General features: G+C 37.1%; 3 protein-coding genes and 1 non-coding gene across 4 annotated transcripts; 3 read left to right on the top strand and 1 right to left on the bottom strand.

Annotated features, from left to right (window-relative positions):
• Window positions 1-34: 34 nt before the first annotated feature.
• LOC102617239 (uncharacterized) lies at window positions 35-3,587 on the bottom strand. Its single transcript, XM_006489020.4, has 4 exons — window positions 1,917-3,587; window positions 1,303-1,559; window positions 671-880; window positions 35-528 (listed from the first exon to the last, which is right to left on the bottom strand). Exons 1-4 carry the CDS (start codon window positions 3,007-3,009, stop codon window positions 370-372), a joined length of 1,719 nt encoding a protein of 572 aa, XP_006489083.1. The 5' UTR covers window positions 3,010-3,587; the 3' UTR covers window positions 35-369.
• Window positions 3,588-4,041: 454 nt separating this feature from the next.
• On the top strand, window positions 4,042-4,237 carry LOC112495704 (U2 spliceosomal RNA). Its single transcript, XR_003062033.1, has one exon. It is a non-coding gene; the product is annotated as a U2 spliceosomal RNA (small nuclear RNA).
• Window positions 4,238-6,218: 1,981 nt separating this feature from the next.
• LOC102617809 (translocase of chloroplast 159, chloroplastic) lies at window positions 6,219-10,462 on the top strand. Its single transcript, XM_025092217.2, has one exon. It carries the CDS (start codon window positions 6,480-6,482, stop codon window positions 10,302-10,304), a length of 3,825 nt encoding a protein of 1,274 aa, XP_024947985.1. The 5' UTR covers window positions 6,219-6,479; the 3' UTR covers window positions 10,305-10,462.
• Window positions 10,463-10,928: 466 nt separating this feature from the next.
• LOC102618088 (isoleucine--tRNA ligase, chloroplastic/mitochondrial) lies at window positions 10,929-21,266 on the top strand. The gene is made up of 22 exons (XM_006489023.4): window positions 10,929-11,196; window positions 11,701-11,899; window positions 12,032-12,186; window positions 12,262-12,363; window positions 12,599-12,668; window positions 13,177-13,289; window positions 13,479-13,547; window positions 13,823-13,930; window positions 14,151-14,301; window positions 14,856-15,087; window positions 15,227-15,513; window positions 15,658-15,794; window positions 16,441-16,588; window positions 16,777-16,908; window positions 17,721-17,849; window positions 18,321-18,448; window positions 18,534-18,698; window positions 19,013-19,138; window positions 19,310-19,383; window positions 19,861-20,110; window positions 20,448-20,627; window positions 20,697-21,266. Exons 1-22 carry the CDS (start codon window positions 11,104-11,106, stop codon window positions 20,937-20,939), a joined length of 3,291 nt encoding a protein of 1,096 aa, XP_006489086.1. The 5' UTR covers window positions 10,929-11,103; the 3' UTR covers window positions 20,940-21,266.
• The last annotated feature ends 15 nt before the right edge of the window (window positions 21,267-21,281 follow it).

The raw sequence follows: 21,281 nt of genomic DNA, 5'->3' as shown, positions 1-21,281 counted from the left end.
CTTGTTGAGAAAATGGCGAAATATAACGGATGCATATCTAAATGATCAGTTCTTTTCTATTTCTGCAGTAAGAAATTTTTTTGGGAAACTTCACAGAACAAACCTCGCACATGAACAAATACCCCTAATAATTAGTGATCTGAACAATGACGGATGTTATAGAAAAACCAACTATAAAATTCAAATATGTAAAGCAAAATTGGTCAACAATACTGCAAAATTGCTCCACAGCCTCATTGCAGGTGCTTCTTGCATAAAAAATGTTTTGAAGAGCCCCGGGATCTATCTGTAAGGTCATGTGTCCATATCTGAAGTTTAACTTTGCGCACTCTAGAAGAACAAACAGGTTCATAAAAATTAGCAAATGAATTATGTTAAATTTCTTGTGGAGGCACCATAATTATGTTCAACTAAAGAGAGCAAAGCCTTCTCAACATCCGCAAATGGCTGCCCAGCATAAAGCTTAAGCTGGCCCTTCTTCAGAACAATCACCTTCTTAGTATTTGATTTCACAGCTGCAAGAAGTTCCTACAAAAAATTTAAATTATTTCCATGCACTGAGTGTTTGATTTCACACCTGATCTCTCTCCTCACCAAACAAGTACTTCCAAGGTTCATTAAAGTGATCAGATAACTTTGATCTATTCAGAAATAAAGTTAGAATGCTTACTTTTACCGGCAGAGGAATGATGTCAGTACTAAAATCCCCTAGATCTTCAAAAAATGATTCAAGTAGGTGACAGAAGTGATTGGCATCAACATGGTTCTCAAAAACAACAGTATAGGAAGCATTATCTCGGTCCTGCACCTCTGAAGCAGTTCTTAATGCAAAAAGACCCTCTGCTCCTTCTTGTTCAAAACCTCTTCGCATAACAATAGCCTGGAATTGAATAAATATCAGCCCAGTGCTCAGAGGTGCATAGATTTTACAAAGGACATGCAAAACAGAATCAGCCAGTTGAAAGCCAATACTAAGTCAATGCTTTCAACTGGCTTTATAGAGAGCAAGATGAGATGATATATATGAAAACCATTTTGGATTTAGAAAGGAAAACGAGGATGTTATATCAATGGCAAAAAGATGCCCTTAAGTTTGACATTAAAATCACCATAAGTAAGATAATAATGAAGGAGACAATAAAAACTACTCCTCAACTGTAACGCTATCAATAAGTACCTAATACGAGTACCTAATTATTCACACAATTAGAGAAAGATGCATCTAAAGCCAAGGCTTGATTATATAAATATACTTTTTAATTCTCCAACAATTTAAAAAGTTTAAAAGTTTCGATAACCTACAAGAACATAAGGAAGATTTGACCACCAGAAATCAGACTTGGCAGCTGATTTATTATCTCTTGTTATGTCGGCTGTTGGCTTGTCCTGCAATGCTCCTTGTTGTAAACCACCATTTCTTTCCAACATGCCATCTTTTTTGGATTCTGCGGTAGATTCCTGGCTTTCTTTCGTGAAGTTCTGTGAATTTTGCATCTTCAATTTTGATTTTCTAGGTCTCACACCTTGAACTGACCCTTGACTAGTCTCCTGAACAGTGCCTAAAAATTTGATAATGAACCAGGCAAGTACATGATATCAGCAAAAGAATATTCAGAATCAACTGATGTTAGAAAAAACACATTAAAACATTTGCATAACAATTTTCAAATTATCATCATGTAATTCATCTTCCCCTATTTATGTTTTCATCATAATTGTTCCCATCAAAAGTCCAAATAAAACAAATTTCAATATTCAGTCCATTAACAACTGATAGATCAAGAATCCAGATATTGTAGCATACTTACAAACATTTCACAAAACAAAACAATGTAATTAAGATGATGAAGTAAAATAACAAAACTATCAATAACAATTTATGAATCTTGCATGGATAAGACTCTTAGAACCATTACCAAACCTCGTGTCACTATTGTCTCCAACTCCCATCTTCTTTGGCATTTTCTCCAAGCTTTTCCCATCATTTTGCAAGAAATTTGAATTTTCACCAGAACTGCTTGCCCACAAATCACTATTTGAGCCTGCTCTATCATTCTTCCTATTCACATTTGCCTCACGGCTGCCCAAACTAGAGAACCCCTTAGCATCACTTGTCAAACTCATCGAAGGGCCTCGAAACCTAAGCTTCTTCTTAAACATTAAGGTCTTATTTGAATCTTTTTCCTCCTCCTCATCATCCTCAAACTCATCCAAAACATCTATAGACAACCCTGGTGACTTCCCATTTCTAGAATTATACTTCTTCTCCACCTGATCCAATCGAGCGCCAATCTCATTCTCAATACCAATTCTACCCTGAGAGCTCACACTTTCATCATCACTACCACCCTCCTCATCACCATTTGTCAATCTCCTTTCTTCAATCTCTCGCGCTTCCCTCGCCATTGCCCTAATTTCGTTTATTTTATCTTCTACAGTTTTATCCATAAAAGACATATTTTTTTCCATCGAAATACTCCCTTTACTTCCCCCATTAACACTAACACCCTTAGAAAAACCATTCGCATTCTTATTCTTACTCTCCTCCTCAGAATCTTCCTCTCCTAGAATCCAAACAGTACAAATTGCTTGTAACAAAAAAAGCACAACAAAACCCAACCCAAATTGTAAGACGGACTTTGCCGAAAATTTACCAAAAATGCCGCTGTTTTCTCGAGCGAGACCCTGGGTTTCCAAAACCTGAATTTCTTTTACGTCATCGACTAGCGGGGCAATTTCCTCGATTTCATTAACGGAAGGCTCCTCGGAATATCCGGCGTCGTTTTCAGGTTGGGGTGCTATGGTGATTACGGGTTCTATTCGCCGCGGTTTAGTTGGGGTTTTGAGGATTTTAGGGCGAAGGTAGTTTTTTCGCTTAGTGAGTCTCCTCGGTGAGAGTGCGGTGAAAATTGAAGATGAATGGGGTGACTTTAGTGATTCTAGTGGCGTGGTGGTGGCGTTTGTGAGGGAGGCTGGGAGGTTCACGGAGGCGAAGTGGGCCCCAGCCATCGGAGTTGGCACTGCAGTGTACAAGAGGCGGCGAAAATGTTACACGACGTTGTCGCGAATTTTACTCATGCTCGGCTGAAAGTTGTTGGGGAAGGATGGCTGGATCCATGGGCCACGAGTGAAAATGAGTAGGCTAGGCTCAGAGGTCAGTATGCAGCCCAAAGGCCGGCCGGATTTTGGACTGAGAGTTGGGCAGTTGGCCTCCCAAAATTTCACACTACATGCCACGAAAATGATGGATCGACGATGGTTTTTATATTTTTTTTCTAAGAAAAAAGAAAATATCAAATAGGCGAATTTTAGTATTTAAATTCAATAAGGTTGTCCAGATTCGTGCTCGGTTAAACTAAACTAACATGATGTGGAATTCAAAAAAAATAAAAATAAAACTAACATGATGTGTTAGTCACTTGATCCCAGCTCAAATATGAAGTTAAAACAAATATTTCAAGTGAAGAGGAGGATGCTATTGCTATGAAGTTTCCTTAATGATGAAGAACAAGAAGAATGCTCTATAAAGGTTGAGAAAAAATTGATGTAGGATTGGTCGTGAATTTCATCATCAGATGGTTGTGTGAGATTAAGGATGAATGTATAAATTTAATAATGTATTATGCATCATGTGTATGTCCTCGATTTAACATTGAAGAACATTTTATGATCACCGTGAACGAAGTCACGAACCTTTAGTCAACCGACGACAAAATTCGGCTGAAGTTGAACACCAATTTTTTGATGGTGCAATTTTTTTCGATCACCCACGTAAACAGAAACTGTGTTTCAGGGGGGAAAAATGCTATTCTACATCAAAAATAAGGACTATCTTCAACCTTGATCGCACGGCTGAAGTTGCACCATCAAAATCAATCACAGAACTTTGACAAACGCGTGGTTCAAGAGGCCAAAATTTGGCTTTCTACTTCTACGAAAGTCTAATGAAGTCCCGTGTTTGCAGACTCCCACATCGGGTAAATAAAAGAAGGAGAACAGGCGAGTAGAGAATAAAAGCGAAGCTGAGACGAGTAGCAAAGCATACCTTTCTCGGCCTTTTGGCTAAGATCAAGTGTAGTATCTGTTCTTATCAGTTTAATATCTGATATGTGGGCCATCGGCCCACACGATATTAAATTAATTTTTGTAGGGGGAGAGTCCGCAACGGTAGCTTGCTATCGGGGCCCTCGAGCGTCGCTCTTGCGTTGCACTACTGCAAGAGCCTGGCGCACCCCACCAACCCTAGTATAAATTTTGCGTGCTTGAATATGTTTTTAAGATAGGAATTCAAATCAGAATTTTGACTAATATCATGAATTTACTTTTTTAAATCTAGAATTTGAATGACTTGTGATAAATTATTAAAATATTTTTGGTTATTATAACAGCAATAATAATTAACTGTAGCGGCTTGTCACCGGATCAACTGTTGTTGCTGTTAGTTTTGATCATTTAGGCGGTTGACTGGTGCTGGGCGGGAATATAATTTTGATTGGGATCCCCGTCAAAGTTATTATGTATTTGTTATTATTTATCAATGTATTTTTTATTATTTATTAATTTGTGTGTGGTTGTGATTCACGATTATTTTTAGAACAATTCTAAAATAGCCACAGCCTTTTATTGTTGGTGCATGAGATGGATTGCTACTAGTAGTGGATTGATTAGGGTACTAGAGTTTTTTATTGCCAATTTTTAAATTTTAAAATTTTTGAATTGAGGATAATTTGGGTATTTTTAAAATTCGGTGGGGGTAAAATATTCAATCTAAGGAATGAGATTCTGATGCATCAATTATGGAGTTTATTTCTATTAAATAAATGATGAGATTATTTGAATCCATTAATTTACTCAACCCATGATTTAATAGAATTTTTAATTACCAAATTATCCACAAATAAAATTACATATAAGACAATATAATTTAATCAAATTAAACAAATAAAAACTATAGTTCAATTACACATTTTTTGATAAATCATATCTACACTCTCTCCTGCACATAGATTCATTACTTAATCTCTTATTTTTCACGTTCCTACAATTTAAACATTTGATCAAAATTTAAATGCTACAAAAGTTTCAAAAATAAAAAGGAAAAACATGTCAAATAGTATTTGCAAACAAATTCCCAATATAAAAACCTATAATTCTTTCTTCAGTTTTTGCTGGAGAAAGAACTTAATGTTGCTGTCTTTGCTTCTCTTCTTCTTTACATAAACTTTCCAATAATCAAGGAAAAAAAAAAAGCAAACAATTACATCGGTTGGATATCGTATATCTCATGTTAACCTACACTATGAAGACGTTATTTTATATTAAAATTCTTTCGTTAAAAAAAAAAAATTTGTATTATATGTGAAGCAAAACCACAAGGGCCACAGAGGAAAAAAAAAAAATTCAATTTGCCCTTGGTTTTAAGATGGTGGCCCCTATTTAGGCTTTAATCTCTTATCCAACCACTTGGGCTTAGCCCAAGTGGCTAGAGCCACTCCCTCACAAATGTGAGGGAAGTAGTTCGAGCCTCCGCAGACGCATTGCAGGGGTTTAATTTAAATTTCTTTTCTCGGAGTCCCAGAGCTTGAGTGAATACAGTCTTTCTTTCAAGATGGGAGTTGACGTCCCTCGAATATTTGAGATGATTAAAAATCTGAGCGGTGTCATATCAGAATTGATGTAAACGAATCTCAGTACTTATATGATTGTAAATATCATGAGCAATAGTTATTATTAAAAAAAATTCTTATCAATTAATTAAATATAAATTGAATTTTGTATAATTTTAGAAAAGATATCAGCTGTTTTGGAGAGACTAAGAGATTGACGTCGTTAGAATAAAGATAAAAAAATTAAAACGGATGTAAAAAAAATTTTAAAAAAATATTATTTTAATTGAGGTTATTTTTAAATTTTATGCCCTTAGATCAATACTACATAATATTTGAGACTCAACTGTTTGGATTACAATAATTGTTGATTTGAAAAAGCATAAGATTACTATTAACTAGATCAAATTTTAATTATTCCCTTGGTTAGATGGGGCTGAGATGAAAACAAAATAATAAAGACCTTCGGAAAATCTCTTTTTGGCATTGTGGAAATATTTATATTCTAATGGCTTAAGAAGCATACACGTGTCCTATGCTAGCCAAAAAAGCCAAACACAAGACACACCAAGTACCAATAGCTTTTGTCTCAGAGCCCACCCTTTATCTCCCGGCTTTTTGTATGTACCTGGTGTTTCGTGGCTCCCTCACTTGCCACAGCAACCTTTTGTTGCAACCAACATATCCTGTAACCCCGCTCTTAAGTCTAAACCGCAAAACCTAAAAACGTAAGGATTGACAAAAAAATAAAATACAAAATGACAAAACCCTAAAACTTATCGTCACCAAAACCCAACCGTTTCATCTTTTTGGTTTGGTATCTCGTATCTGCATTCTGTCTTTGGGAAACACAAAACACAAGACCTCAACTACATGGACTCATCTACAGGTGCTGTCTTTATCCGTGCTCCTCTTACTATTGATGATGACGATGATGATGATAACAGTTCGGAGTCAAATGGTCATAGAGTAGTTGTTAGTGACAGTGGCTATGGTAGTTACAGTAGCATAAGTAGTATTAGTGGTGAGGAGTTTGAGACTGCCTCTGAGAGGCCAGACCCAGATGAGGAAATTGTAGAAGGAAGTGGTGCTGTTGATAAATATAGGGTTGCTAGGCCATTTGTGGCTGACCCGGATGAGGAGTTTTCTCAAAAGTCCATAGGAAGTGATGAATATGACGGCCCTGTTGTTGATCAGAATGTTAAACCTATTGCGCAGTTGTCAATGGATGATGATGGTTTTGAATTTGATGAATACTCTGGTGCTGAAGAGGGTTTGGTGAGTGAAGGGGAAGATGGTGGTGGTGTTTCGCCTGTAGTTAAGGTTCCTGACATTGGGAGAGTTGATAGTGCGCTAAGAGTTAAGGTGATGGAAAGTGAAGGAGAGGAAGATGAACCATTTTCTGAGTCAATGTCTCCTGAGAAGTTTGTTGATAGTTCAGTTTCAAGTAAATTTATTGGAGTTGGGGATGTGAGTGTTAGTTCTTCAGCGGAGTCAATTGCTGTGAATGATTTTGCTGAGGACTCAGTGTCAGCTGAACTGGTTGAAGATAAGGGTGATGGTGTTACAGCAGAGTCTCACAATGAGTCTTTTGTGGATAGGAAGGGAGATGTATTCAAGTTTGTTGAGAATTCTATTGAACAAGGGCCAGAACTCCGGAATTCTGTGCCGGAAATGATTGAATCAGAAGATCAGGATAGAACACAGGAACATAGTGCAGAACTGAGCCATTTTGAAGAATTGATGGTTGAAGTGGAAGGGGTGAATGCAGAAGTGCCATCTGATAGTCAAAATAATCCACGCAGCAGTTTTGATGATAGTGGGGGTGTTTCTCTTGATCAGGACAGTGGGAATGATAACTTGGAGAGTAAAACTGAGCCAGAAATTGATTCGGGAGTTCATTTATATGATCCGTTGGTTTTTATCTCAGCCGAGTCTGCAGATGGTACTATGAAGGGGAAGAAAATTCAGGCTGTGGATTCTCATTCTTTGGAACCAAATTCATCGCTTCAAAATGGTGATTTGCTTGGAACTGTTGAGGGTGATGGATTAGAAGATGCAAAATCAAGTGCTTCCAGATCCCTTAAATCAGAAACGGAAACTGATGATGTTATAGAGAGAGCAGAGGAGAGACAAAAAGGTTTGCTTTCCAATGAAGACATTGAAGAGTTAATTTTTGGAAGCTCCAGAACAACCAGGCAGATCACGCATGGCTTGGAGGAAAGATTAGCTTCCTCTTCTATAACAGAGTCAGAGGATTTTGAAGGTCATTCACAAAGAATTGATGGAGAGATTGTGACGGAATCAGATGATGAACCGGATGTGAAGATGAGCGGTGAAGGGAATGAGTTATTTGATTCTGCTACATTGATTGCTCTTTTGAAATCAGCAACTGGTGCTGCATCAGATGGTGGTGGCCTCCCGAGCAACCATGCTGATGGTTCTAATGTATTCACTTATCAGCACCACGCCGGTTCAGGTTCCTTATTCCCTTCTTTAAGTCCAGGTCCATCAATAAACCTGGAAGGGGATGTAACAAAAGACAAGCTAAGTGATGAAGAAAAGAGGAAGATTGAGAAGATACAAATCTTAAGAGTGAAATTCTTGAGACTGGTTCAGAGACTAGGTCATTCCTTTGATGATTCCGTAGTTGCACAAGTATTGTATAGGTTGGCTCTTGCTCTTGGGGGGCATTCCAGTCAAGCAGTCAGCATTGAAGCAGCCAAAAGGGTGGCTGAACAGCATGAAATAGAAGATAAAGATGATATGGACTTCTCTCTGAACATTTTGGTACTCGGGAAAACTGGAGTGGGAAAAAGTGCAACGATTAATTCTATATTCGGTGAGGAGAAGTCCACTATTAATGCTTTTGAACCTGCCACTTCCTCTGTCAAAGTGATTGCTGGATTAGTACACGGAGTTAAGATTAGAATCTTTGATACACCGGGTCTCAGATCTCCTGCAATTGGACGAACTGTCAACAAAAAGACATTAGCATCTATAAGGAAGTCCATCAAGAAGTTCCCTCCGGATGTTGTCCTTTATGTTGATCGATTAGACACCCATACTAGAGATCATAATGATTTGCCTCTGTTAAAGTCTCTTACTAGTTCTCTTGGGTCATCAGTATGGCAAAATGCCATTTTGTGTTTGACGCATGCCGCTTCTGATCCCCCTGATGGGCCATCTGGATTACCTTTAAGCTATGAGGTGTTTGTTGGTCAACAATCCCATGCTATTCAGCAAAGAATCAGCCAAGCAATTGGTGATCCACATCTGATGAACCTAAATATGATGCATCCTGTGTCTCTTGTTGAAAACCATCAATCCTGTCAGAAGAACAGAATTGGAGAAATTGTGCTTCCTAATGGACAGAGTTGGAGGCCCCAATTATTACTATTGTGCTTCTCCTTGAAAATCTTATCTGAGGCAAATTCTGTGTCAAAATCTCAAGGTCCTGCCCCTAAGAAGTTTTTTGGCTTCCGTCGTCCAGCACCTCTATCCTATTTCTTGTCATCACTGTTGCAGTCTCACACTCATCCAAAACTCTCAGTTGATCAAGGTGGTGATGGTGTTGAATCGGATGTTGAGTTGGTTGATTTTTCAGGTTCTGATCTAGAAGATGAGGATGAATATGACCAGCTCCCACCTTTCAAGCCCCTAAGGAAATCTCAGGTTGCTAAGCTCAGCAAAGAGCAAAGAAAAGCCTACTTTGAGGAATATGATTACCGAGTCCAGCTTCTTCAAAAGAAACAGTGGAAAGAGGAGGTGAAAAGGTTGAGGGAGATGAAGAAAAAGGGCTATAGGAGTAACAATGATGATGAGAGGGAAGATGGTAACCTAGAAGATGATCCTCCAGCAACTGTACCAGCTATGTTACCTGACTTTGCTCTACCACCCTCTTTTGATGGAGACAGTCCTGCATATAGATACCGACTTTTGGAGGCAACATCTCAGCTTCTAGCGAGGCCTGTTTTGGACTCACCCAGCTGGGACCATGATTGCGGGTTTGATGGTGTCAGCCTGGAAAGAAATTTTGTTATTGCCAATCAGTTCCCAGGTGCATTCGCCTTTCAAATAACAAAGGATAAAAAGGAGTTCAATATTCATTTAGATTCCTCAATTTCAGCCAAGTTTGCGGAGAGCGGTTCAACCATGGCAGGACTTGACATTCAGACTGTTGGAAGGCAGCTGGCTTACATCTTCAGAAGCGAAACCAAATTCAGAAGCTTCAAAATGAACAAAACATCTGGTGGAGTATCAATCACTTTATTAGGCGAAAATGTGGCAACTGGACTTAAAATTGAGGATGAGATTGCTGTTGGGAAGCGCTTGGTTTTATCAGGAAATGCTGGAGCTGTGCAATGTCGCGGTGACACGGCATACGGAGCCAACCTGGAACTGCGACTCAAGGATAAAGATTTTCCTATCGGCAACAACAATTCCAGTCTGGGTCTGTCATTGATGAACTGGAGAGGTGACCTGAATCTGATGGCCAACGTACAGTCTCAGTTCTCTGTAGGACGGAGCTCTAAGATGGCAGTCTGCATTGGATTGAACAAGCAGCGAAGTGGGCAAGTTACTGTCAAATTAAGCAGCTCCGAGCAATTGCAGATGGCTCTCATTGGTATTGTTCCTATTGCACTGTCCAGTTTTAGAAGTATTTGTCCCGGTTCTGCTGGCCAAAGCACATCATAGTAGGTGCAGCATCTCTTCGTTATCAATGGCTATGGCTGTCCCGATTGGATTTGTTTTCATAATACTAATCGCTTTTCCCTGTAAAAAAACAATAATGTTCAATTTTCAGCTGTAACATCAATGAGATAGAACCTAAATTGTGTTCATCTTTACAAGTATTTTCTCATGTTGATTTAAGAACATTGTTTTGGCTTGAGTCCGCGGCTTGCCTCTACCAACTTTCATGGTTGGTTTGGTTTAGACTTTTTCAAAGATATCGGTTTGGCACAACTGTGGAATTCAGTAGCCATTTCTCTGATAAGTGTTTCATCAAAATGTGGAGGCAGGGTTTGCTTAAAAACGACGTCGGACTGTTTAACGATAGTTGAATATTTTGTCCGTTCTTTTATTTCAAATTTTCCTTTTTAATAAAAGGGAACAAAAATAGTGCAATACATCCAATTGTAAAATAAAAAATAAAAAACCTAATTACAATTACTAACTTTTATTAAAATATTTAATAAGATTATACCCAAAATTTCAAGTTCATGGGGGAGGCTCTGCAGTAAATAATAATAAAAAAAAGCAACGAGGTCTTGTTTTTTAAATAAAAATATTAAAAAATATATGTGAAGAATAATTAAAGGCTGAAGGTTGTGGCGGTATATATCCACATGATATTTCACTCAGCCTGAGCATACGCTACAGTGGCTGAAAATGCAGAATCTCTGTAGCAAGTGAATGAAATTTATGAATCAGAGGAAGACTAAAAGATAAATATGAATAATAACTTAAATAAATAAAATAGAAATTAGAAAATATGTCGTTCATTTTGAAGTCATTTGCTTCAAATTCATCTGTATCGACTCCAAGAGAAGCTACAATTGCTATGATGCAGTCCTCTTCGTATAGAGTACGTAGAAATATACATTCATTTTCAGCTGTATTTTGCACTAATTCTCGCTCTCTCTCTCCTTTTCGTAATTTTGTTTTGAAATACATTTCTTTTGGTTATTAAGAAATTTCTTGTGGAAATGAAGGAACCTGAAAGCTTGCTTATGATTCCTTTATTTCCTTTTTCTTGCAGTTCCTCGCTAACGAAACAGAGCTTTAGCTCTTATTTTTATTTTATAATTAGTCTCATTGAAGCTTGTGCCAATAGATATTTTATTAAGCTTAGTGTTTGAATTTTGATGCTAATGCTAGTTTTTGAGCTTTGAAATTGAAATACTTGATTAGGTTGGTTATGGTGCATTAACTGCTTGCTAAAATGTCTTAGAAGAGCGAGAAGCTCAGCCACATGTTTGGTTATGTATCCAGAAATGCAATTTTACTGTGATAAAATGTACAATATTTGCATTAACAAATGCTGGTGGAGTTTAAATTGGTGCTGATTAATTATGTTGTTAATTTACAGGTTTTATCACGAAGAACTTGTTCATCATTTAGGAAAAAGGCTTCTGTCAACTTATTTGATTCCAGAGGAAGCTCTTCGCTTAAATTTTTATCTTTCTTAAATGTGACTTGCTATTCAATTTGTTCTGGTGATGAATTTTGTTCTTCGTCCAAACGAAGGTCTCGAGGACCTGTTATGGCTGCTAAGAAAGCAGCTGAAGGTTCGTGTGTTTTGTTGTTCTTTTAACTAATGAAGAAGATGATTATCCCGTTGTATTAAAATGCGCCAACAACTTTTTAAGGATTTTGGTTCATAAAAAGTTACTTTTTATTGCATGATTGTGACTGTTCAGGGGAAAAGAAAGAAGAAGGAAGGTACAAGCACACTGTTGATTTGCCGAAAACAACTTTTGGGATGAGAGCAAATGCTTTAGTTAGGGAGCCTGAAATTCATAAGTTATGGGATGACCATCAGGTGTTCTTGCGAGTTGCAGATAAAAATGATGGGGTGAGTATCATAGCTATCGTTTTGCTCTTGTTCTACGTTTATGAACTTATTAGCTGACCCAAGTTACTGGTTCAGGAAAATTTTGTTCTTCATGATGGTCCTCCCTATGCTAATGGCAACCTACATATGGGACATGCTCTGAATAAGATATTGAAGGATATAATTAACCGCTATAAGGTAACTTTCCTTCCATACCTCTGACATCATTTGTACTTATGCATTTAAGTTAATGCAATTAATTTTCGAATCAGAAAAAAAGAAAAGAATAATATTTGCTATATCTCAAATGAAATGATTAGGCCTGGTTCTAAGGCAACATATTTATTTAAGCAAAACGCATCAAATGATTCATGATTTGGAACTGATGTTGTAATCCGATCAATTGCTATTCACTGTTTTCTTTTTTTGACAGCTTCTACAAAATTATAAAGTTCGTTATGTGCCTGGTTGGGATTGTCATGGCCTGCCAATTGAGTTGAAAGGCAAGCATCTTTCTGTTTGCTGGCATTGTTGTTGGCAGGCTTTCTAATGTACTCAGTTATGTTCAACATGCAACTATATTGATCCTTTATTTCATGCTGATTGTGTAAGAGGATACAATCAGAAAGCTGCCCTTGAGATTGTCTATGGATGTAAAATTTGTAAAAAATATGTAAAAGAAAAAATCTTTATAAAATTGGAATATATCGCTGATGATAAGGCTGTAGACAATAATGGATTTCATAATTTAATTGTCTCGGAATTGCTATATCTACCATCATGAATTTGTTTTAGTCACTTATGTGATGGGGCAAATTTCACCCTTTAGATTGTTTGATTCTAAGACATTTCTACTGGGCGAATTGCAAATTTCAATGGAATATTGATTACTAACCATTATGTAATTCTTTTGACCATTTGCATGGTGCAAGCACTGTTGGAGTTATCCAAAAATGAAAAGTTCTGAGCACAAATCTTAAAGGATTTGATTGTCATTTTGAATGATATCAGTTCTGCAGTCACTGGATGAGGATGCCAAAAAGGATCTCACACCATCAAAGCTAAGAGCAAAGGCAGCCAAATTTGCCAAGGCAACGGTCAAAGCTCAGATGGCATCATTTAAGGTGACATCCCAGTTTCTGTGCTCTGAGTGGTTCTTTTTATTGTCTATTCATTGATCTTTTAAATATTGCTTTGTGGTCATTTGTTATTATATGGTATTTCCTTTTTCTAGTATTTGAAAGATAATATGAACATTTGATTGACAGATATTGATCTAGCAAATTCTTGGACTTTGATTTTAATATTTGCAGCGCTATGGAGTATGGGCAGACTGGAATAATCCTTATTTGACTCTGGATCCTGAATATGAAGCTGCGCAGGTATCAAATATTGCTTTTTCCTGTAGTACTTGGTTAGGTGCTTGAACCAAAATATCATTCATAACCCTGAAGTTTTTCTATTTTTATCTGAATTCTGGTTATCATGCTTGGTTACTTCCTCCGTATAGATCTTATAACTGAGTGAAAATGATAGGCCTTAATTTTATTTTATGACATGCCTTGATTATATATCCTTAGATTGCTGGTCATTTTGTACAAGAAAATCAATTAATAGTTTAATTAAGCATGGTTGAATTTCCAATACCATCTGCTAGATTGAAGTGTTCGGCCAGATGTCCCTTCAAGGGTATATCTATAGGGGCAAGAAACCAGTTCACTGGAGTCCTTCATCTCGTACTGCTCTTGCAGAGGCTGAATTGGAGGTAAATCAAGTGTTCTTATTGTGAATTAAAACTTCTTAATAAACTGTGTTCAAGTATGTTTATTTGAGTTTTACTTTCCTATTCAAGTTTAGACAGTCATCCCCAACCTTGAAATGGTTGATTTATGAGTAAAAGTTATAATTCGTAACTTAAAATTTGCTTCTTTTTCTTTTGAAGAACGTCATTGTCAAACTCATTTTCAGTGTCTTTTTCGATGCAGTATCCAGAGGGGCATGTTTCAAGAAGCATATATGCTGTCTTCAGGATGGTGAGTGCACCTCCGAGTACAAGTGGTTTATTAAACGAATTCCTTCCGGACTTGGGCTTGGCTGTATGGACAACAACCCCCTGGACTGTACCAGCCAATGCTGGTAAGTCATTATTTAGTTTCACCTTTCATGTTGTTGTCTTAGTATTAGTAAAGAAAGTGATTGGCTTTGTTTATTGTTTATCAGATTTCAACAGTTTTTTCAATGGTCAAAAGTCAAAACTTTGACTTTTTACTGTTTTGTACAACTCCTGTTGCAGTTATCTCAATATGGCTATGGTTTTGAGTTTACTTCTGTACTGGTGATAAAGTACACTTGTTAAGTTGTTGTGCTCAACCATCTTTTGGGTCATAATATTTTGCTTTAGTTCTTTCATCAGCTGAACTGAAGGGTGAGAACCATATAGTATGGAAAGATTATCTCATAGTACGAATTTGTTGGTCCTAACAACTTAGCAATTCTATTTTGTTGGTCCTAACCACTGAGGTGCTTAATTAATCTATTGTATTTATGCTACCTTGACAAAAGAAAGAATGAATTGTTTGCACTCATAAGAAATGTACACTTCTTCTCGCCTTTTTGTCTTGAAGTACTATTTTTTGATAGGAATAGTATCTTCCTATAATCTATCATTTCCTTTTTCCTCTTTTTCTCAGCTGTTGCAGTTAATGCCAAGCTACAATATGCTGTCGTGGAGATACAATCCTTGTTGGAAGGTGATTCTGCGGCCCCTGCAAATAAGAAGAGTAGGCCCGGAAATGTTCTTAAGGATCAAAAGAAGGTTTTCATTATTGTGGCATCTGACCTTGTGCCAACCCTGGAAGCAAAATGGGGCACGAAGCTTGTTATCAAGAAAACATTGGCAGGTTCAGATCTTGAAAACTGCAGGTTTGAATTTAAGTAGAAACACGTAGCATTACTCATTTCCTTTGGTTACATACTTCATCCTTTTGAATTCAAATTAAAAAAAAAACTATAATCAATTCATTATGTATTTTCTAAAATCTGGTCTTCATTGTGGCTTCAGGTATGTGCACCCAGTAGATAACAGGCAATGCCCGGTTGTGATCGGAGGAGATTATATTACAACAGAATCGGGGACAGGGCTGGTGCATACAGCTCCTGGTCATGGTCAGGAGGATTATGTGACTAGCCTTAAATATGGACTGCCAATACTTTCTCCAGTAGATGATGAGGGAAAGTTTACTGAGGAAGCAGGAAAGTTTAGTGGGCTTGATGTACTTGGAGATGGTAATGTTGCTGTTGTGAAATACTTGGATGAGCAAATGTCCCTTATCATGGAAGAACCATATGGTAAGTTAATACTCTTTTCCTTTAAAATACAAAAAGTTATTATTGAAAGCCTAACTCGCTGGGAAGTACTCCGGTTACTTATTAATTAAATAAGTTACCATGTCAGTCAGCTTATGAAGCTCTTGTGACTTCTCTGTTATGCAGAACATAAGTACCCATATGATTGGCGAACTAAGAAGCCTACAATATTTAGGGCAACTGAGCAATGGTTTGCATCAGTGGAAGGGTTCCGCCAGGCTGCCATGGATGCAATTGGTCAAGTGAAATGGGTTCCGCCTCAGGTATTGATGTTTACATTGGAGCTTTCCCGCCTTGAATGTTTGGTCCTTTCTGTGCTTTGATCCTTGTGGTAGTATTCTTATCTCACAAATATCATTTACACCAATTTCAAGATTGATTCATGCTTTATTTATATTCTGTGAAATCTACTAATTCAGTTCTTTCTGCTTGCCCTTCCTATACTTGTCAATTTTCTCATTTGCCTTTCAATGATCATATTTGCTTTATTGTAAAAATTCAAGCTTCTTAAGTTTGATTATTTAAGGATCGTGAAGGTAGTCTGAAGCATTTTCTTCTTGTCTTCATAAACTTGATTAAGCAGAAACCATCAAGTCAGTGTAATATCATTATGTTGTTTATTTCTTCTTGTCTTCATAAGGATTGATTAGGTGGAAATGATCAAGTTAGTGTGATATCATAATGTTGTTTAGCTCCTTATTACCTAGATTTTCCAGCCAATGAGTATAAAGTCTGACTCAGCTTCAATGAGTATTTGGTAGCTGTTATAAATGAGTTTAGCGAGTTAGAGCTTTTATATTGTTTTGTTGTGTGTTTGAATTTACCTGTCATTTACACTTTAAATTTAATGAATGGTCTCAGATATCTATTGGTGTTTTCATTTAATCTGTTTGCACGATTATTGTTCAGGCAATAAACAGAATTTCTGCAATGACTTCTGGCCGCTCGGACTGGTGCATATCAAGGCAAAGAACATGGGGGGTTCCTATTCCAGTCTTTTATCATGTGGAGTCAAAGGAACCACTTATGAATGAAGAGACTATTGATCATATCAAATGTAAGAATGCTTTCTTATTTTTGTTTTCTATGGAGTTCTATTTAATTTCCTAATGGCAAAGTTATTATCTGCATTCTACATTTCTTTCCCCTGTAGTTCTCTATATACATGGCTTATCCCACTTATATATTTTGAAGTTCTGGTCTGTTATTAGACTTTTGATCGTGTATCTGATTTTATCTTTGAAGCTATAATATCTCGAAAGGGCAGCGATGCATGGTGGTACATGGCAGTGAAGGATCTTCTTCCTGCCAAATATCATGATAAAGCATCCGAATACGAAAAGGGGACTGATACGATGGATGTCTGGTTTGACTCAGGTACTGCAGTGTGAAACCTTGTTGGCGTTTGAACATACTCATGAAGAATAGTGCTAGATTTCAACATTCTTTGTTGCATGACGGATTCTCAAATGTATCTTCTTGTTTCATATCTCAAGTTCCATTATCCTTTTTGTTTCTGTGTGGAAACAGTTGTTTCTCCCTGTTGTGTTTCTTGTGTTCCAACATTATTTTCTCTGTGGTCATCTTCTCTACCAATCTGAGGTTGTAATGAATAATGGAAGCTCTCACCAATCCACCTTGGACTTTGCTTTCACTTATTTTTTTTAGAAAAAGGATGTAGTGGATTTGTGCATTTATTTTGGGAAAAAAAAATCTCTTTGCTGATCAGTATAATTGCATGATATTTTGTTCTGAGATTAATCGCTGCTAATGCCACTAATTAGACTTTGTAACTTAATTAATTAATAATAATTTATTGTTGGGAATTTGATCTACAATCTCAGCAGCCGTCATAGTTGTGAACGGATATATTATTGGAATGGGTCAAGATAATTACTGCCTATGAAAGAAATTTATTACTTTTGATGATTATTCTACAGCTGCCACTTGTACATTATATTACTGACTGCATTATTGCATTGCTGCTTTACTTTTTGTCTGAATAAATAATCTTCCTAATTTCAGACCAGCCACATCTATTCCATGAGTAAATATCTTCTTATTCTGCATGTGTGGTGTGGCCTTTTGTCGTGAAACTCTACTGTTGCTACTCGAAAATGCTTCTCAAGCTCATCTCACATGTTGCTTTTCTAGGAGTCTGGTTTCTTAGTTGCTTATCCCCATTTCAGGCTCTTCCTGGGCTGCTGTTTTGGGAAAAAGAAATGGCCTTAGTTTACCTGCAGACTTGTACCTTGAAGGTACAGATCAGCATCGTGGATGGTTCCAGAGTTCTTTGTTAACAAGTATTGCAACTGAAGGTAGTCAACATCTTCTGATTCATATTAGATGTGGTTTTTTATATGAAATATTTCTACCATATGCATTTTATATTTTCCTTTTGTCACTATTTTTGAGAAAATTGCTGATCTTTGCCAAAATTGTTTATCATAAAGTTTTACAGCAGTTTTTCAAATCATCTATAGTTTTCATGTGCATTTTTTGGGAAATGATACAGATATGAATTTCGTATTGAGTAGAATTTAAATAACTAATTTGGATATAAGTAAGAAGTCTTCTTAAGTTATTTATTAAAAAATGAAGAAGAAGTTGCTGTGTTCTACCGATATCCCTTCTTGTTGTGATGGCAAGAAAGTAATGGAGTGCATTCAAAATTTATTGATTTTGAATCGCTAGTCATCTTGATTGCAGCCAGGCATATGTTTGTTTTGCATTGTAAACGCCTGGGGGCCAACTTTCATGAAGATAATTTCTGTTTTTCTTGGATGCAGGAAAGGCCCCATATAAAAGTGTTATAACTCATGGATTTGTATTAGATGAGAAGGGGTCTAAGATGAGCAAATCTTTGGGTAATGTTGTAGATCCACAAATGGTGATTGAGGGAGGGAAAAACCAAAAGGTTGGTTATTGTTAGGCCTTAATTCAATTTTCTTGTTTTTATCTGTTTGGTCTGTCCTTTATCAATGTTTGTCTCCTGTTGGCAGGAAGCACCTGGCTATGGAGCTGATGTTTTGCGACTCTGGGTTTCCAGTGTAGATTACACTGGTGATGTAATGATTGGTCCTCAGGTCCTCCGTCAAATGTCTGACATATATAGGAAGCTGCGAGGAACACTGAGATACCTTTTGGGCAATCTGCACGATTGGAGAGTATGTTCAAGTTTTTTGATGATAGGAGTTTCAAGATATTTCTAGAATTGAGCAGATATCTTTACACCTACAGTCGTAGCTGCAATGTTTTTCCATTATATGTTCATATCACCATGCTTACAACCTTGCTACACTCTTTCTCCTTCCCTCCATAAGCTAAGAAGCTTATACTGCATTCTACATTTTTGTTCTTTTGTCTTAACTTTTCACTGGAAATTGTTTCTTGCTTCACATTCTGCAGTTTGTATGCTGATGGCAACTACTTGAAATTTCATTTATCTTGTTTCTTACATGTGTAATTGTGCTCTTGGCAGGTTGGTAATTCTATTTCCTATGATGATCTTCCCATGATTGATCAGTACGCTCTATTTCAACTTGAAAATATTGTGAAAAACATAAGAGAGAGCTACGAAAGCTATCAGTTTTTCAAAATCTTCCAGGTATGTTTCCTTAAGCCATGGATTGTGGACATTATAATCCTATTGACTGTTCATATGACTTACATATTGGCAGGAGACTTCTAAAAGCGCATTAAGCAAAATATAAAGTTAGTTGCCTCAAACCCTTTTTTATTCCATGAAATTTAGCGTGTGAATATTTTCATCTTTCAGATTATACAAAGGTTTATCATTGTTGATCTGTCAAATTTCTATTTTGACGTTGCCAAAGATCGCCTTTATACCGGGTAAGTCCTCCTTTTTCATTTATGCGTATCACAATTTGTTTTTCCTTATGATAGAGAAATTGTTGCACGTGTTTAAATTCCGGCATTCCCATGATTACGAGTATTATATGATGTTTCTGAGATTGTAAAATGCTCTCTTATTGCCTTGAAAGTCCTAGTTTGCAAGAAAGTACAAAAGAGTCTTAGAAATATTTGCACCCAATAGAACTCTGAGCTGTCTTAATATGCATATGATTTTAGTAAAGAAAAACTAAAATTTCAGGGGGTGCTACATTGATAAATCAATTTTATGCTTTAGACATAGAATTTGTAGATTATGTCATCTCAGCCACACGGGGGACAGCTTGTCACTTTGGAAATTTTCTTCATGATTATATTTTCTTTTCCTGCTCCTTATCACCCCTGGTAAATAAAATTAAAAAAAAATGATGATGTTTAAGGTATTGTTCTCTCTTTTGCTAAGATCATCAATTTCAGGGGCACAACAAGTTTTACAAGGAGAAGCTGTCAAACAGTTCTGTCTGCACATCTTCTTTCCATTGTGAGAGTAATCGCTCCAATACTGCCTCATTTGGCTGAAGACGTGTGGCAAAACCTTCCCTTTGCTTACACCCTTGAAGATGGTTCGGCTGCTGAATTTGTTTTTGAATCAAAATGGCCTGTCTTGGATGAAAAATGGCGTACATTTCCTGTTGGAGAAATTTATTTCTGGGGGAAAATTCTTGAGGTAATTGTGGTCGTCACATACTTAAATGAAACTGAAGGTTTTTCTAGTTTTTGATTGAATCTCTTAACAATTTCAAGGATTGTTTGTCCAATGAGTTTGAATGTGCCAGTGTTGTATTGGATTTTTGAGTGAATAATCATGCTGATCGAATTTTCATTAAATTTTCTCATGACACGTCTAACAGATTACCATACACATGTGAAACGGTGAAAAATTCCTTGTTTGAAAGTACTGTTGAAACTGTTGCGATAGAATATTAAAAAGTTGCTAGAATAATTAATATTATTGTTTATGCTTTTTCTGACCATACTTGGCTGGCTGAACCAACTTTGGCCAGTTGAGAACAGAGGTGAACAAGGTTCTGGAAGTTGCTCGCACGGGGAAATTGATCGGTTCCAGTTTGGAGGCGAAGGTTTATCTATTTACAGATGATGCAAGTCTGGCTTCCAGATTGCGTGAAATGTGTACAGCCAAGCACGACGCAGACACATTGCAGCGCATATTCATTATATCTCAGGTAAGCAGAATTTTTTTCTTCAATGAGCTACTCTCTTCACATTTACTTAATCCAAATGACGATGTGCAGGTGGAGGTACTTCCATCTACACCCAATGGACTGATTAGGAATATTCCTTACTCTGGCGAGTATCTAGTCGAGGGAAAAGACAAAGTTTGGATTGGGGTATCACGCGCCGAGGGCTCAAAGTGCGAAAGGTGCTGGAATTACTCAACACAAGTTGGATCCTTTGTGGAGCACCCCACGCTTTGCAGTCGCTGTTATGAGGTTCTTGCTGTTCAGCCAATCCCTTCCATGGCAGCTGTCAGCTAATTATTCGAAAAACAGAAGAAGTGACACTGTCTCTTGAGCCCGTCACATCGCGGATTCGTTGGTTATAGTTTGCGTTGATGGGCATATACGCCCAAAGCACCGACATTATCGGATTGGGCTTCCAAGTTAATTTTCCTTGCGGAATTCATCTGCCGGGTTATCTCAACCAATCAGTAATTATGAACGAAGCCCGTAGAAATGTACCAAGTTGAAATGAAATTCTTTGGTTACAATTTCTTTTTCCCCGACAAAGCATTCGAGGAATACCCATTATAGTAAAACAGAACCTGTATTCTTTTCCTAGGTAACGGACGGCTATTTTCTATAGGTTGTAGTTGTTAG

The sequence above is a fragment of the Citrus sinensis genome, chromosome 1 (assembly GCF_022201045.2).
Source record: "Citrus sinensis cultivar Valencia sweet orange chromosome 1, DVS_A1.0, whole genome shotgun sequence".
In the NCBI taxonomy this organism is placed as follows: Eukaryota; Viridiplantae; Streptophyta; class Magnoliopsida; order Sapindales; family Rutaceae; genus Citrus; species Citrus sinensis.
Note: the sequence above shows the minus strand (reverse complement) of the source record. Positions and strands in the feature narration are given on the sequence as shown.